This window comes from Hyperolius riggenbachi, chromosome 5 (assembly GCF_040937935.1).
Source record: "Hyperolius riggenbachi isolate aHypRig1 chromosome 5, aHypRig1.pri, whole genome shotgun sequence".
In the NCBI taxonomy this organism is placed as follows: Eukaryota; Metazoa; Chordata; class Amphibia; order Anura; family Hyperoliidae; genus Hyperolius; species Hyperolius riggenbachi.
This window is the reverse complement of record NC_090650.1, coordinates 384706128-384724442: the sequence shown is the minus strand read 5'-3', so window position 1 is coordinate 384724442 and position 18315 is coordinate 384706128. Positions and strand designations below refer to the sequence as shown.

The following is an 18315-nucleotide window of genomic DNA, read 5'->3' as shown; positions in this document are numbered from 1 at the left end:
CAATTGCCATAGCAACCATAGCCGTTGCTATGGGGCCCGCCCGAGCCCTACGTCACAGGGGGCCCGCAGCAGTGTTGCCAACGGGCCCCTCTGAGCAGGAGGAGAGCAGCGCGGTGGAGGGAGAGCTGTGGGATCAGCGGCAGAGAAGGGGGGGCCATCTCCCCCCCCCCCCCTTCCCTCACCTTAGGGCTCTTCCTCCCTTGCTCGCTCTCCCCTCCAGAAGTAAGTGCTGTGCGGGTGGCTGGCAGAGGGGCGGAACTTACCTCCGTCTCGCTCGAGCGCCGGAAGTTCTGGTGCCGCTGCTCTGGTCTGGATCAGACCAGACTAGCGGCAAATCATCCCGTGCCTGCGACGAGACGGAGGTAAGTTCCGCCCCTCTGCCAGCCACCCGCACACCACTTACTTCTGGAGGGGAGGGAGAGCCCTAAGGTGAGGAAAGGGGGGGGGGGAGATGGCCCCCCTTTTCGGCTGACCCCATAGCTCTCCCTCTTCTCTGCGCTGCTCCCCTCCTGCTGGGGGGACACCTGACCTGGCAACCTATTCTGGGGACATATACCTCCAACTACATATACTGGGCACATATAACCCTGGCTACATATACTAGGCACATATACCCCAGGCTACATATACTGGGCACATATACCCCTGGCTACATATACTGGGCACATATAACCCTGGCTACATATACTAGGCACATATACCCCTGACTACATATACTCGGCACATATACCCCTGGCTACATATACTGGGCACATATACCCCTGCCTACATATACTGGGGACACCTATACCCCTGCCTACATATACTGGGCACATATACCCCTGACTACATATACTGGGCACATATTCCCCATGGCTACATATACTGGGCACATATAACCCTGACTACATATACTGGGCACATATAACCCTGACTACATGTACTGGGCACATATAACCCTGACTACATATACTGGGCACATATAACCCTGACTACATATACTGGGCACATATAACCCTGACTACATATACTGGGCACATATAACCCTGACTACATATACTGGGGAGATATACGTCTGGCAACATATACTGGGCACATATACCTCTGGCTACATATACTGGGCACATATACCCCTGGCTACATATAGGCCTCAATTCACTAAGCTTATCTCCTGTCTTTAATAACTCTTCTGAGCTGTTTCTACAGTTATCACCATGGAGCTGAGCACATTACATATACCCCTGACTACATATACTGGGCACATATACCCCTGACTACTTATACTGGGGACATACCTCTGGCTACATATACTGGGCACATATACCTCTGGCTACATATACTGGGCACATATAACCCTGACTACATATACTGGGCACATATAACCCTGACTACATATACTGGGGAGATATACGTCTGGCTACATATACTGGGCACATATACCTCTGGCTACATATACTGGGCACATATACCCCTGGCTACATATAGGCCTCAATTCACTAAGCTTATCTCCTGTCTTTAATAACTCTTCTGAGCTGTTTCTACATTTATCTCCATGGTGATAACTGTAGAAACAGCTCAGAAGAGTTATTAAAGACAGAAGATAAGCTTAGTGAATTGAGGCCATACTGGGCACATATACCCCTGCCTACATATACTGGGGACATATACCTCTGGCTACATATACTGGGCATATATACCCCTGACTACATACACTGGGCACATATACCCCTGACTACATATACTGGGCACATATACCCCTGACTACATATACTGGACACATATACCCCTGACTACATATACTGGGCACATATACCCCTGACTACATATACTGGGCACATATACCCCTGACTACATATACTGGGGACATATACCTCTGGCTACATATACTGGGGACATATACCTCTGGCTACATATACTGGGCATATATACCCCTGACTACATATACTGGGCACATATACCCCTGACTACATATACTGGGCACATATACCCCTGACTACATATACTGGGCACATATACCCCTAACTACATATACTGGGCACATATACCCCTGCCTACATATACTGGGGACATATACCTCTGGCTACATATACTGGGGACATATACCTCTGGCTACATATACTGGGCACATAAACCCCTGACTACATACACTGGGCACATATACCCCTGACTACATACACTGGGCACATATACCCCTGACTACATATACTGGGCACATATACCCCTGACTACATATACTGGGCACATATACCCCTGACTACATATACTGGGCACATATACCCCTGACTACATATACTGGGCACATATACCCCTGACTACATATACTGGGCACATATACCCCTGACTACATATACTGGGCACATATACCCCTGACTACATATACTGGGCACATATACCCCTAACTACATATACTGGGCACATATACCCGTGACTACATATACTGGGGACATATACCACTGCCTATATATACTGGGGACATATACCTCTGGCTACATATACTGGGCACCTATACCCCTCCCTACATATACTGGGGACATATACCTCTGGCTACATATACTGGGCACATATACCCCTGGCTCAATTCACTAAGCTTATCTCCTGTCTTTAATAACTCTTCTGAGCTGTTTCTACATTTATCTCCATGGTGATAACTGTAGAAACAGCTCAGAAGAGTTATTAAAGACAGAAGATAAGCTTAGTGAATTGAGGCCATACTGGGCACATATACCCCTGCCTACATATACTGGGGACATATACCTCTGGCTACATATACTGGGGACATATACCTCTGGCTACATATACTGGGCATATATACCCCTGACTACATACACTGGGCACATATACCCCTGACTACATATACTGGGCACATATACCCCTGACTACATACACTGGGCACATATACCCCTGACTACATATACTGGGCACATATACCCCTGACTACATATACTGGACACATATACCCCTGACTACATATACTGGGCACATATACCCCTAACTACATATACTGGGCACATATACCCCTGACTACATATACTGGGGACATATACCTCTGGCTACATATACTGGGGACATATACCTCTGGCTACATATGCTGGGCATATATACCCCTGACTACATACACTGGGCACATATACCCCTGACTACATATACTGGGCACATATACCCCTGACTACATATACTGGGCACATATACCCCTAACTACATATACTGGGCACATATACCCCTAACTACATATACTGGGCACATATACCCCTGCCTACATATACTGGGGACATATACCTCTGGCTACATATACTGGGGACATATACCTCTGGCTACATATACTGGGCACATAAACCCCTGACTACATACACTGGGCACATATACCCCTGACTACATACACTGGGCACATATACCCCTGACTACATATACTGGGCACATATACCCCTGACTACATATACTGGGCACATATACCTCTGACTACATATACTGGGCACATATACCCCTGACTACATATACTGGGCACATATACCCCTGACTACATATACTGGGCACATATACCCCTAACTACATATACTGGGCACATATACCCCTAACTACATATACTGGGCACATATACCCATGACTACATATACTGGGGACATATACCACTGCCTATATATACTGGGGACATATACCTCTGGCTACATATACTGGGCACCTATACCCCTCCCTACATATACTGGGGACATATACCTCTGGCTACATATACTGGGCACATATATCCCTGGCTACTTATACTGGGGACACTGGCTGTTTGTCATTATGTGCATTTACTGGTGAAAAGCTGTCTCTTATTATGTGCATTTACTGGTGAAAAGCTGTCTCTTGTGTGCATTTACTGGTGAAAAGCTGTCTCTTATTATGTGCACTTACTGGGGAAACACTGTCTCTCATTACGTGCATTTACTGGTGAAAGGTTGTCTGTCATTACATGCATTTACTGGTGAAACGCTGTCTCTTGTGTGCATTTAGTGGGGAAACGCTGTCTCTCATTACATGCATTTACTGGGGAAACGCTGTCTGTCATTATGTGCATTTACTTCATATTTTTTTTTTATGTAACTACATTAGCTAGTATAACTACATTAGTTAGCCCCACCCACATGACCTCATGGCCACGCCCATTTTTTTTTACATTTCCTCGAACATGCTTCTCCCTACCCATTTTTGACTGCCCCCTGATATGTGCCAGTCTAGAACCAGCCCTGTACCCCTGCCTACATATACTGGGCACATATACCCCTGGCTACCTGTTCTGGGGACATCTCTCCCCCTGGCTACCTGTTCTGGGGACATCTATACCCCTGGCCACCTATTCTGGGGACACCTATAGACCTGGCTACTTATACTGGACTTAGAGGGGTGTGGGAATGTTGGGGTGGAGGGTCCTGGAGGAATGTTTGGGTGGGAGGTCCGAGGTCCATGGGGTTGGAAGGTCGTGGGGGGGAGGGGACATTAAAATGTTTTGCTATGGGGCCCAGTCATTTCTAGCTACGCCCCTGGCAGGGAGTTTGTATGTTCTCCCCGTGTCTGCGTGGGTTTCCTCCGGAAGCAGGAGGAGGAGCAGCAGAAAGAGCAGCAGGAGCAGCAGAGAATCGCAGCCTCGTAACTGTATGGCATCAAGTGGTAACAAGCTAGCAAGGGCAGCACTTTGATACTCCCGAGGCAGTAAAAGTTCACTTCTCCTCCTTTTATTTCACATTGACCAGAACATTAAATAAGTCTTCCAATTGTCTCCTCTCCATTGACCACAGCAGCGCATCTGTGCAGTGATCACTCCTAAACTGTCACCCGATACTATCTTGTTTCGACAGACAATTGATGAGCATCTGTACACACCTCTGCAGCTGAACCCTGTGGGTGGACTGCTCCTCTTTTGCTGCGCTTTTTATTGCGATTGTTCTGATAAGTCAGCTCCACTGTTGTGATTATTACATGGCACAGATAATGGTGTGTTTTATGTTGTTTTGAAGTCCTCACATTCTTTTGCTTTACAGGTACAGATATCATATTGTGTGCTTTGATACTTCATGTTTATCCCATCTTCATTTTATTCCCATAGGGTGGCTTACCTGAGGTCAAAGAAGTTCAGCAAGAAAGCCGTCGCTCTGATGGTCTTCAAGGCCCCCTATCTGCTGAACTTCTCCGTGGAAAGGCTGGACAATCGCCTGGGCTTCTTCCAGCAACAGCTTGGGCTCAGTGCAGAGAATGTAAGCATGTGTCAGCATAAGACACTTGTGATATTTGCTTTTCCTGTGTTAGTCTTGCTAGTAAGGCTCTTAGCGCCACCTAGTGCCAATCATTATTTAGTAAACTCTCGGCATGTATATGGAATTTTGCAAGTTCAGTCATTATGGCTGCTGCATTTGCTACCAGTAATTTCCTGTTACTTTTACAGTTTTTAAAGTAATCCCACACAGCATCATTTACATCTGACCTGTATGTGCGGTTTTCTAGAAACACAATCATTTATTTCGACAAGTACAAAGGAGTTTACCTGGAATTGGTTTTGGCTCATACAGGTTCCAGAAGGGGGGGGGGGGGATTGGATGGTGAGTGTAAGGAGGGGAAATGTCCAAAAGACAAGAGCCAAGGCTGCCATACTACGGCACCACCAGTCACACTTGGCAATCATCTGTTACCCCTAAGGAGACATCGGGAGGGGGGGGGGGAGTGTTAGAGAGACAGGGAGGTGAAGGTTTAGCAGTGATGGCTCAGTTCTTCATGAAAGAAACCTGCGATGATGGCAGATGCTGCTGAGGATCCTGAATGCTGACATCTGGCAGTGCTGGCCAAGGTGTTCCAGTTCGAAAGGTGCAGTAGTGTTAATTTCTGTGGTGGGTCCCGACTCCTGGGCACCATTCGGCAGGGCTGGTCAAGATAATGTGGGGGTCAAAGAAGCATCCAGCTGCTGCGGCCCTTACATCCAGATTAGTGGCTGGCATCATGGAGGGGCTGAACCAAAGGAGAAAGCAGCGACCGTTGTTTCAGGGATAAGGAAGCACATCATAGCGTCTCTGAGGTGTCCTGTTACTTTGTGAGACGCTGAAGGTGGCAGCCTGAGCTCCTGAGTACAGGGATTATGGTATATATTTGACTGTACACTGTTCAGTTGCTCTAATACTGTGCAGGTTGTTAGAACCTGTTCTATATCACCTTGCTTCGACACCATTAACTTCTTACATTTGCGTCTCACAGACTGTGAGATCACTTGACTCTCCACACAGCAAGCAGGAGATAGACTTTCTCAGGCTTCTTCAAAGTTTACGTTATTTATTCAAGAAACAGAAATACAGATAACTACAGTTCATCATATCCTGGCAAAGCAGATTTCCATGTTGCGTTACAGCTGCGTGAGTACCTTCCTGCTGAAGGTACCCAGGTCTTCTTGTATCTACTCTATGTTAAATCTAGACTACCTATGTACAGCATACATTATATCAGATTACAGAAAGGAAGAACATACTTAGAGGTCCCAGTCAGCCTTGCGAGCTAGTGCGAAAGTAAGAAGCAGAAAGAGCTCTGATCGCCCCCCTTGGTTTTAATACCGACTAGGAAAGAGTTAAATATGACATCATCTTCGCCATCCCCTAAATCAGACTATTGGTGGACCCACTCGTGGTGTCATCATACACACCTACTCGATTAATAATCAATGAGACATTTGACATACATGCAGGAATGTGGATATTTACAAAACATGGCTGATGTTTATTGTTCCATGCCCAGGTCAGGGAGACCTGCGGCCTTGTCCATAGAACAGCTTCCTGGTATGTTCTAGTTCTGCTGACAGAACTGCAGATTTTCTCTCTAAGAGAAAATCCCCTTAAAGGGCAGGTCTGCTCATCAAGCCTTTTTTTTGACTAACTCAGTCCAAATAACTGAGACCTACTTAAATTATAACAATCCCCCCTAAAAAGGCTTGACCCGCAGATCCCAGCTTCTGAACCTAACCGTACCTGGTTTCTTTCTTTATGTTTCACTTTTCGATGTTCGTGCTCACACAACTTCTCTGCTCTAGGCGGTTACCCCTTGAAGAGAGAGAGCACGACCTCTTGGTCTTCCTGTAACCAGGCTCTCTGGGGAGGCCCTACTTCTAAGTCCCTCTATACCACATGCTCAGCATTTGCGTCACTTGCGTATCACTCACAAACTTGCATGACCACAGAAAAGTGAAACTTGTGTGTTTGTTTCTCAATGGAGCAGTGCCAGGTGCCTTCTAAAAGAATGCCTTTATACAATCAACTCCATCACCGGTACTACTAAACCTATACCCGTAACCCTGTATATCCCTTAATTTAAAAATATTGGTTCATGAGATTGTTTATGAGGCACCAATCTCTGGACCAGGTTAATTTGTTTTACGTAATTTTAACACGCAACCTCACCTGGATAATGATGCCTAAAGTTGTCATCCCCATCCAGACGACCAGTGGGTGTAGAAAGAACTTTGGAACCGCAGAGGCCCAGTCCGAGTGTCCCTGGAACATCACCGGAAACCTTTTCCACCAGGTCAGACTGGAACTCACCTGCTTATTTGTGTTCAACCTCTTTAAGATCACCTGGATCATGGTGAAATCTTACCTCTAACTTCGTGTACTGTTTGGTTAACCTTTGTAACAAAGTGTGGTCGTCTTGGGTCAAAACCTGTTCCCCTTTGTCCCATGTCATGTTCTCTTTCAGGATGGGAACTTCACGTGAAACTTTGAACTTTAGAGTTCTCTTAACAATTTGAGAAACAACGTCATCAAACCTGGATGACTGGATCCATATGGGATCTCCGCTCACCCAATATGTTCGCCTTGGAAACTCCCCCTTATCGGAACAATTATGAGAATATACCTTGAATGTATCATTAGACCTTATGTGAAAAAACCAAACCTTTCCTTCAGCCACCGGAACTATCGGTTTGGCTTCAGGGTGGATCTTTTGAATGGTAGCCTCGCATTCTGCGTTATTAAGCCTGCAGGCTTCTTCACTAAATTTGACTTGCCCCGGCAAACACAGGTACCTCTGTGAGAATTGCCCGCATGAGGACACCTCTACTCGTTTCACCTCCCCGTCTAGCACCAAAAAAGTTTGACCTCTCAGGTCCTGGTGTAAGACATGTGTTGAGGTGGGAACTAAGGAAGTGGAGCTGCCTAAAGGAATGTTGCACCGTTTCCATTTGTTCACCCAAACATCTTGAAGCTTCCATGCAAAAGATCCTTCTCCAGAAAAATCGATATGCCTCCCCTTGTCCAATCTCAGTTGCACAGGATCTTTAAGCATCTCCCTGACAAAATATGCCCCCAACTGTCCTGATTGGACCTCTTCCCCCCCCCTTATGTCCTGAGGCACAATATGTACCTGAGGTCAGGAAGACTGTACTCTCTGCAATCTTTCAATTAAGAGTACCTCTTCACTTACCCAACTAGCATGAGGATAAGCGGCTGCATATGGACTGTGTAATATCGTCCCCTGTTGTGACCCGTGTGGTGTGAATGGGGTTCCCTGTGTTGGCTTTCCCTCCCCCGGGACCGCTCTCCCCACCCTCTTTGTCACCTGGAAATGTGGCTTGATCTCGATTTTTACTTCTTGTTTCGAGAACCACCAACCCTCGGCTTTCCAGCCTTTACGTGTGTATAGTTGTTTCAGAGGCACTCTCTGTTGGTAGCTCCAGAGTGTGATGTTGTCCCCTGCGTCTCTCTGGTAAGAGAATTGACGCCTCCTGCTCGTTCCTCTCCAATCTGGAACCATCTCACTCTGCATAACCAAGACAAGGTACCCCTGAATCACACACTCCACCTTTTGCATGTACCCATTGTACTGCACTGTACCTTTTAACAACTCGTTGGATCGGTGCATCGATTCTGGGAGTGTGGCATTCAATAGCAGATTTACACTGCCATTCAATTCCCACTGCCCGCACACCTGACCCTTCAGACCTTTCACCCACCTTGTGCCATGAAATTTGTTTTCTCCTGGCACAAGTGCTCTTTTCCTCCGTCCCTGCATGGTCCATCTGTGCCAAGCGGAGGGAGGTGTGAAAGGATTAGTACCTTTGTCACCAAACATGAACATGCTTGGGCCTTGCATTCTCATTAACCCCTTATTATACATGAGAATGTCCTCTCTTCGTTCTCCTAGGACGAAACGGCAACCTAGGATCACCATCAGCACGGTACTCTTCATTATAAAAGCACCACCTTGGGAAAGAAAAACATTAGCAATTTGCACTATGCTTTGCTCAGTCAGTTTTTTTAGACGTTTTCCGATCTTAGGAATCTCGTGTTTTAGTCTCTTTCCAATTTCAGGAATCTCGTGTTTTAGTCTCTTTCCAATTTCAGGAATCTCGTGTTTCTCCAAACTTAGATTGGCATCTGGAACCTTTCGCTTATCCGACTGACATCTCCATCTTTGCTGCCAGGACTGCAGCTGTCTCGATTCCATATTGCCCAACTCCTGAAATCAAAATACAAACAAATCAATTCTTATTAATGATTTGGGATTCGCCCTGCGGCTTGTACTCTGTACACTTTAAATTGATCAATATATATCGTAATTGATCTCGTTGCTTTATGGTTCTCATCTCATGAACTCTGTTTACTCTTTTTGGTAGATTGGAGTTAAACTTCACCCCCCTACCTCAGTACTATCCTCAGTACTTACCTGTTTAAAATATGCTCCCGCGGACTTCACCTCTGGAAGCTCTCACCTCATTGCAGCTCCTTCCACATCCCCCCCTATCTGTCCATGCGCGGCCGTCGCATGCACAGATTACGGATGCCACACCTGTTGCTGCTTTGCAGGTGAGCCTACAATGCTCTTACTCATTTTCGCATTAACTTATCTAGAACTTCATCGCGATATCAGCTCTGCTAGAAGTTCTGTGTGTTGTACCCTCTGATCAATGTTTGCCGTGCCACTACCTAAACTACAAAAAAATGGCTGCCTCCCTGTAGGAAGGAGCACTTAACACTTAAACTACACAGGGTGCAGGGCTAAGCATACCAACGTCACATGCCTGTATGCAGATCCCTGAATGCCCACGTGGTAGGTAGTCATATGGCAAACACCGTACCGATACACTGTCACTCTGTACATGGCAATTCTTTTAATTTGTATAATTGCCCCATGAACTGCTGTCAGTTCTTGTTCTTTGTGCTACAATTGATAGGAGCTGGAAAAAACATATTTGACCAATCAGTGGACGAGAAAAAAACGTGCAAAAAACAGCCCCAGCCCAGCATAGACCTCTTAGTCAAGCTCTGGCCCTGTCCACGACAAAAACCGGAAAAAAACGTTACTGCTCTGCAGCAGCGGCGACTGAAACCCGGATTGGTCAACTTCCCTTTTTTTCCAACTCCGGCACCCCCTTGCTGCACTGTTGGGAACTCATGCTGCAACACCCATTAAGGTGCCCCACTTACAGGAATAATCCCATAAGCAACTCAGTACAGACCCATTCCTGATCTGCGCTGTTCATTGTCTCCCTGCACCTAGCTGGGAAACATTTCCTATCCGTGACCATGCTAGTCTTACAGTAATAGCTTGGTGCACATATTCTGGCATTCCTTTCCATGAACCCAGGGAAAAACTTCTGGGGAAATACTTTGAGAACCGAGACACTCAGTAGAATGTCTCTGTATTTCTACCCCCCTCCCTTTCAGCTGCTCTGCCCGGAGCCGCGAGCACAGCCTGACGTGACGTGGATCCCCCAGCCCCTCCTCCCCCCTGCCATGACGTGTGGGAGCCATGACTCTTGGGGGCGGGCCCTCTCCACTGCCGCCATTTTGAGTCCTGGACTGCCAGCTAAGATGGCTGCTATCAATCTCCTGTAGCAACCACTTAATCCTATAAACATTAGGAGAAAAAACAAATTCACACAGAACAACATTTTATGCATAATTACACATAGCATCGATACATAGTGCCAAAAAAATTCCGCCACACACACTGTCTTCAAAACCGGAGAAACTTTGTCCCAATTCTACCTCAGAATCACCCAGGAACCTGGAAAGCTCTCTCTCTTCACAACTATCTGCTTTAACACAGACAGAGCTCAGACCCACTAGAGCGTGCTGTGAACTCTAAGCCACATTAACAGCTAGTACTTCTGAGACGAACATTTATCAGCCCTAGCTGACTAAACAACATTAAACATATGCAGACATTTAAAGCAGCTCTGACTGGAACGAGATAAGCTTGCTCCTCTCACTACACTTTTCCACTACGCTCCTGTCTATCCCCTCTCCCTCCCATCCAGTACTAACAGACTGAAACACCGCTGGCTTATCTCCTGCTGCGGGGGATCCCCCCACACACCTCTGGCCCATTTCCCAGATCTTCTCTGTAAAATGAGAGCAAAAGACAGACAAAAAAAGGGAACAAGAGGAGAAAGAGAGAGGAAAAAAAAAACCCAATCAACATCTGACCCGCGAAACAAAACATGCCTGCGACAACTGTGGATGTAACCACATTCTAAACCGTATATTACCACTACGTAAGTATGCAACACAGGAACATTGGATCCTAAGAGAAAATTCAAAGCACATAAACTCTGAAAACAGCACTATGTATTTACATCAGAGCTGCTCCTATCCTCACCCCTCCCACCACGCACGGGAGAGATGAGAAGCCCGCAGCCTCCACGCTGCAATTAACACAAAACACAGAACACATTATCCTCTCTTTGTACAATAAAGATAATGCAATATAACAACGTAAATCATACGTGCCTGATCTGCAGACTCTTCGCAATTCATCAGCATTCCGCAACTTTTTTCCCTCCGCGAAACGTCTGTGGACTCCGGAACGTCAGAGGGGGCATCCACCTTCCCCCACAGTGGATCGATCTCCAGCGGCAGTTGCGAGCAGCCGTAGCCTCGGAGGGTTCCTTCCGACCCAGGTTTAGGCTTGTAACTGTGTGCACATGCAGTTACAGTGTAACGTCCAAGAGTTTCGCCGCTGATATCCTCGAATTGCAGCCGTGTGCTTGGCTCCCGCACACACCCCACACCACTTATCAGTATCAGCTTGATAAGCTTTACAGTCCGCGTCTATTCCGCTTGTTTTGCTGTGGAATATCTTGAAAACTTCTTCGGCCCCTGGCCCCTGTCTGCTGCTTTAGCTAGGCAGTGAAGGGTTTCAGCACCACTGTTAGAACCTGTTCTATATCACCTTGCTTCGACACCATTAACTTCTTACATTTGCGTCTCACAGACTGTGAGATCACTTGACTCTCCACACAGCAAGCAGGAGATAGACTTTCTCAGGCTTCTTCAAAGTTGACGTTATTTATTCAAGAAACAGAAATACAGATAACTACAGTTCATCATATCCTGGCAAAGCAGATTTCCATGTTGCGTTACAGCTGCGTGAGTACCTTCCTGCTGAAGGTACCCAGGTCTTCTTGTATCTACTCTATGTTAAATCTAGACTACCTATGTACAGCATACATTATATCAGATTACAGAAAGGAAGAACATACTTAGAGGTCCCAGTCAGCCTTGCGAGCTAGTGCGAAAGTAAGAAGCAGAAAGAGCTCTGATCGCCCCCCTTGGTTTTAATACCGACTAGGAAAGAGTTAAATATGACATCATCTTCGCCATCCCCTAAATCAGACTATTGGTGGACCCACTCATGGTGTCATCATACACACCTACTCGATTAATAATCAATGAGACATTTGACATACATGCAGGAATGTGGATATTTACAAAACATGGCTGATGTTTATTGTTCCATGCCCAGGTCAGGGAGACCTGCGGCCTTGTCCATAGAACAGCTTCCTGGTATGTTCTAGTTCTGCTGACAGAACTGCAGATTTTCTCTCTAAGAGAAAATCCCCTTAAAGGGCAGGTCTGCTCATCAAGCCTTTTTTGACTAACTCAGTCCAAATAACTGAGGCCTACTTAAATTATAACACAGGTCCCCCTTATGCCTCCAACATAACTGACTTCAGAGACACGGAGTCTAGAATACCTCTGAAGATGCCCTGTCATCTGGCACTGATAAGCTAGTAGTAGATCTTTTAATGAGGAACTGTGACCCAGGATTGAACTTCTTCCCAATCATTAGCTGATACCACCATTCCTACAAAAATGTGTACCCTTTTTCTCGAATAGATCATCAGAGGGGTCTGTGTGGCTGATATTGTGGCAAAACTCCTCCCACAGTGTGATGTCACAGCTATGGTCCTGACAGTTTGCTGTCTGTGAACCTCGTTGGATTGTGGGAAATAATGGCTGTTTCCAACTGCCAAGCAAGCACTCCCTAGTAGTCCATAGGTGCATAGAATTCTCAGTGACAAACATTGTGCACAGAATGCCTAGCAGAACTAAAGATGTCGCCACCAGAGATACATTTCATGTAAATTAGGTAGATGAAAGATTTTACAGTGGGCTAACACTGACTAATCTAAAAATCCGGGTGATCTGTATGGAATGTTCGCTATTGAGAGTTCTATGCGCACAGAGGGAGATATTGCTTGCTTAGCAGTTGGAAAAAGACGTAATTTCCCACAATGCAACGAGGTTCACAGATGGCAAACTGTCAGGACCATGGTCATGACATCACACTGTGGGCGGGGTTTCACCACAATATCAGCCATACAGACGTCCCTGATGATCTATTAGAGAAAAGGTAAAGATTTCTCATGAGAAAGGGGGTATCAGCTACTGATTGGGATGAAGTTCAATCCTTGGTTACAGTTCCTCTTTAACTTGTGCTATCATTGTATTCCCGACACAAATGGGGCTGCTGGCCCCACCTTTAAGCAGAGTGGTGCAGCTTGTTTCACTTTTTGCCAGAAATGACCCTGTTCTCATATTTATGGTGGCATCTGACTATAAACCAAGATTTATTTTCTCTGCCTTTTTGGAGGAGAGTGGATGGGTGACCTGAGCTTGTAATCTGTTACAGGAGCGCTGCTTGGCCCAGGCAATTCAAGCAGATGCACAGCAGGGGCCTTTCATGCTGCCAGGGCTGCCCGGTCTGGGACTTGTATGGCCGCTGTTACCTCCCCATCACTTACACACAGACCCCAGAACAGCGGCAACATGAACAGAGGAGATAGTGGTGTGGTGATCATGGAGTACACTTCAGATGCAGAAGTGAGGTCATTGCTCATGTCTTGCATTTTAAGTGCGCAGCTGGATTTCTTTGCTCTCCTATCCTCTCTTTGGGTCACCTCTGATCTCAGTTCTGTGAGCTTTGGGGATGTAGGGGCAGCGGGAAGCTACATACTCCCACTGACACCAATGCTCTTTGTGGTGGTGGCTCTTTGACTACCTATCATTATGAGGGAAGGGGCTTCTGACTAGGATGGAGGGGAAGGGCCACAAAAACCTTAGCAGCACCCCAGATCTCATATGTAGTTGAGTTTAGGGGAGGGGGTCCTCCTGATTGCACACATGAAGCCCTAGACACATTGAGAGGTACAATAGGTGACCTTTGTGATGCCTGCTTTTCAGGGACTATTCAGTATAATCTTGTTATGGTAAACTCTGATATAGTAATCATTTCGGTATAGTAAACTAAATATCCAAGTTCCTGGCCAATCACCATTATAATTATATGGGAGTAACACCTGGTATAGTAAACCCAGAGATAATACAACTTCTGTTATAGTAAACATGTTTCTTGGCGGTTTCCTGTGGTATTCAGTACATAGCTATAGTAGAAAGTGGGCGGGCACATGCGTCATACATCAGTCGGAGACCCATGAGCTGTGGTTAGTGGGTGGGCAGGCAGCCACTTGTAACCTGCTTACTATCTGCACACTACTCTGGGCCTGCCTGGATTATCACAAAAGCACCAGCTGGTGAGACATATGCTTCCTGTGTAAGCTGCTGCCTGATAACTGAGGGAACTGCCTGTTATCTGTGACTTGCTTGTGCATGGCTGCACACTACAGTATCATCCAGGTCACACAGAAATGATATAGCAAACTTCTGATATAGTAAACTACTTTTCTCAGTCCCTTGAAGTCTACTATAAAGGGATTCTACTGCATAGGGTATACGTCAATAGCATAGCTTATACTGTATGTTTCCATTAAAGGGAACCTTAACTTAGAGGGATATGGATGTTTCCTTTGAAACAATGCCAGTTTCTTGTCAGTAGAGATGTGGCGAACGGTTCCCGAACCCTACGCCGGCGAACATCTCCAAATCCCTGGGGCTTTTACTACTTCCGGGTCGCACTGACCCGGAGTAGTACGCCTGCGCTGCCCGGCGGAGTGCGTCCTAGATCGCGCTCCTGTTGCCAGGCACTTTCTGCGCATGAGCGTGATGTCATAAACGACGTCACGCTCATGCGCAGAGAGTGCCCGGCAACAGGAGCGTGATCTAGGACGCGCTCCACCGGGCAGCGGAGGCGTACTACTCCAGGTCAGTGCGACCCGGAAGTAGTAAAAGCCCCAGAGATGTTCGCCTGGCGAACAGTTCGCCACATCTCTACTTGTCAGTCCTGCTGATCTCTTTGGTTGCAGCAGTAACTGAATCACACACCTGAAACAAGCATGCAGCTAATCCAGTCTGACTTCAGTCACCTGATCTGCATGCTTGTTGAGGGTCTGTGGCTAAAAGTATTAGAGACGCAGGAGAGTTGGGCCACTGGTATTATTTTAAAAGGAAAAATCCATATCCTTCTCAGTTTAGGTTCCCTTTAAACACAGTTATGCACATTGTATTGCTATCATTATTGTTATTATATTGATCTATTTATTATAGACACGTGATTTGGTAACTCGTCTCCCCAGAATGGTCACTGGAAGTCTTGAGCCCATAAAGGAAAATCTGAAGGTAACATTTTGTTCATGACCTCTCTTTCTATGTATTGATTTGTGAGTACTAGATTGGATGGTTTGGGTCATGTGATCATGTTTTATTTCTACATACTGTTGTAGCTTAAACAGGAAGCAAAAAGGATAGGGATACGATTACATGACTGACTAGCCAATCACAGATTTACAAATTGATTATGTCCCCCTCCATGAATCCATTCTTGAGGAGATTTTACAACTGAAAATGATTATCTCTATTCACACTATATTACGCTAGATACACAACATACAATTTTCTGTTCGATTTACCTGCCAGAATGATTTTTTTTTCTTTTTATTTCAGCTGAATTTTCATAAGGGATCTGGTCATAATTAAAAAAAAAACAGCTATAGAGAAAATGTATACTGAAAAGTATGTACAGATCAATTAACTTTGTTGTAAGAGTACATGTGTAACAAATTTCTGTTAGATTTATCGGTCAGTTAGATTTTTTCCAACATGAAAAAATCCATCTGGCAGGTAAATCTAACAGAAAGTTGTATGGTGGGTCCTAGCATGGCATCAATTCATCAAGGGCTGCTAGGTACACACCATACCATTTTCAGTTAGATTTACCTGCCTGATAGATTTTTTCCAACATGTTGGAAAAAATCTAACTGACCGGTAAATCTAACTGAAAATCTAACAGAAAATGGTATGGTATGTACCTAGCATAACTCTAAACATTTTGTAGAAAAAAATACACATGTACTGTTTATTGATTAAAGTTTATTAATCTTTACATACTTTTCAGTATACATTTTCTCTATAGCTGTTTTTTTTTTTTTTTTTTTATTATGATCAGCTCCCTTATGAAAATTCAGCTGAAATAAAAAGAAAAAAATTATACACACACCACAACACAAAATGTAAAGGATCTAATCCAGCAGTTCATTGTTGCTGCAGACTTCCATTGCTGCTCCTTTCATCCTCCCTCTTGCTCAGTCTGAACTCAGCCCCTAGCAGGCGGTAGAGGTCCACTGTTCTCTATTGACTGTCAGTCAGTAGAGAGCTGTGGCTTTGGCAAGGAGACTGGTCACCTCATCCCCCATCCTGTTATTGCATGTTATACTATAGTTAATGGTATAAGTTACATTCAGAAAAAAAGTCCCTGACCTGGAACCTAACATTTGCATAACTAAAAGGCAAAATACTTTTTGGGGACCATGTATACTCCTCCAACACTGGGAACATTTAGCTTGATCTAAAGTTAGGCGGGAGTGCGTCATTAGTGGCGTTCAATTTGACTGACGTTGGCGGCAGAGCTAACTCTCACCTGTCCACCGGCGCAACTCAAACCCCCCACCCCCGCCGTCTTTTCTCCATGCTGCCGAACTCCTCCTCCCTGTGTCGTGTGGCAAAAGCTGGAGGTCAAACACTAGAGGTCCACCACCATCTATGCTGCCAGACCACTAGTGTTTGACCTCCAGCTTTTGTCACATGACACAGGAAGGAGTGCTGCAGCATGGGAAGAGGCTCATCATCGGGACAGGTGAGAGCTCTGCTGCCACCACACTGGAGAGTAGGCCTGAAAGATAAATCGAATTTAAACCGAAATCGCGATCACCAAGATCACAATTTCGGAATCGTAAAAGCAGCAAATATCGTGCGTCATTTCCACTTGGAGGAAGTTTGAAGAGGCGGCTTCAAACTTCCCCAAAGTCCCGGCGCATGCGGCCCGCATTGTTGGACATACCTTCCGCACGAGTCCATCGCTGTCCGTCCTCTATCGTCGTCTGCAGGCTCTTGTGCTTGCCAAAACTCTGGGTTCCTGTATGTCACATGACATACAGGAAGTATTCCATGCATTAGAGCCTGCAGGAGGCTAAGTGGATAGACTGGCATTGCTAGACTCGTGCTGGAAGCTATGTCCAGTACTGATGCAGAGGCACAGAGATACAGAGTGTAGGCACAGAGACAGAGATAATAGACACAGAGTGGGCACAGAGACACAGAGAGAAACTGAGCGGGAACAGAGACACAAAGGGGGCAAAAGAGAGACCCAGAGGAGGCATAAAGGGGGCACAAAGAGGGATAGGGGTGAGCAAACAGGCACAGAGGAGGAACAAAGCTTGATTTGAAGGAAATCGTAAATCAAATCGGAATCGCAATTTCGGACAGAAATCGATCAATTCAATTTTTTCCTAAAATCGTTCAGGCCTACTGGAGAGCACAGATGGGGTAGACCTGGGTGGCCAGATAGGTGGTGGCGGCTCCACAGACTTTCAGTAGATTTCATGCTGAAATCGATTGAAAATATGCACAGTGTGTGGGAAGCGAATATCAGATCAGAGAGGGATCTGATAGTCGTTCTGGTGGCCATCTATTAAGGTACCCATAGATTAGATGATGATTGGGCAGGTCGACCAAGAGATAGATCTCTCTCTCTGATCAAATCTGATCAGAGAGAGATCTGTTGCCTCCCCATACACCGCAGGCTGATTCCCGATCAATTTCATGTCGAATTCTATCCGGAATCGGCCTTGTGACGCCGCATCCACTGCCTCAC

General features: G+C 45.8%; 2 protein-coding genes across 2 annotated transcripts in view; one reads left to right on the top strand and one right to left on the bottom strand.

Moving 5' to 3' along the window:
• Positions 1-5180, bottom strand: part of PTDSS1 (phosphatidylserine synthase 1) — a 128516-nt gene extending 123336 nt beyond the window's left edge. The window contains exon 1 of the mRNA XM_068237693.1: positions 5070-5180. The gene's annotated coding sequence lies outside the window, so the exon portion shown is untranslated. The remainder of the gene's footprint in view (positions 1-5069) is intronic.
• The window catches only part of MTERF3 (mitochondrial transcription termination factor 3), a 65174-nt gene that overhangs the window by 41839 nt on the left and 5020 nt on the right, over positions 1-18315 (top strand). The window contains exons 5-6 of the mRNA XM_068237695.1: positions 5060-5207; positions 15714-15785. Of these exons, the coding sequence (XP_068093796.1) occupies positions 5060-5207; positions 15714-15785 (220 nt within the window). The remainder of the gene's footprint in view (positions 1-5059; positions 5208-15713; positions 15786-18315) is intronic.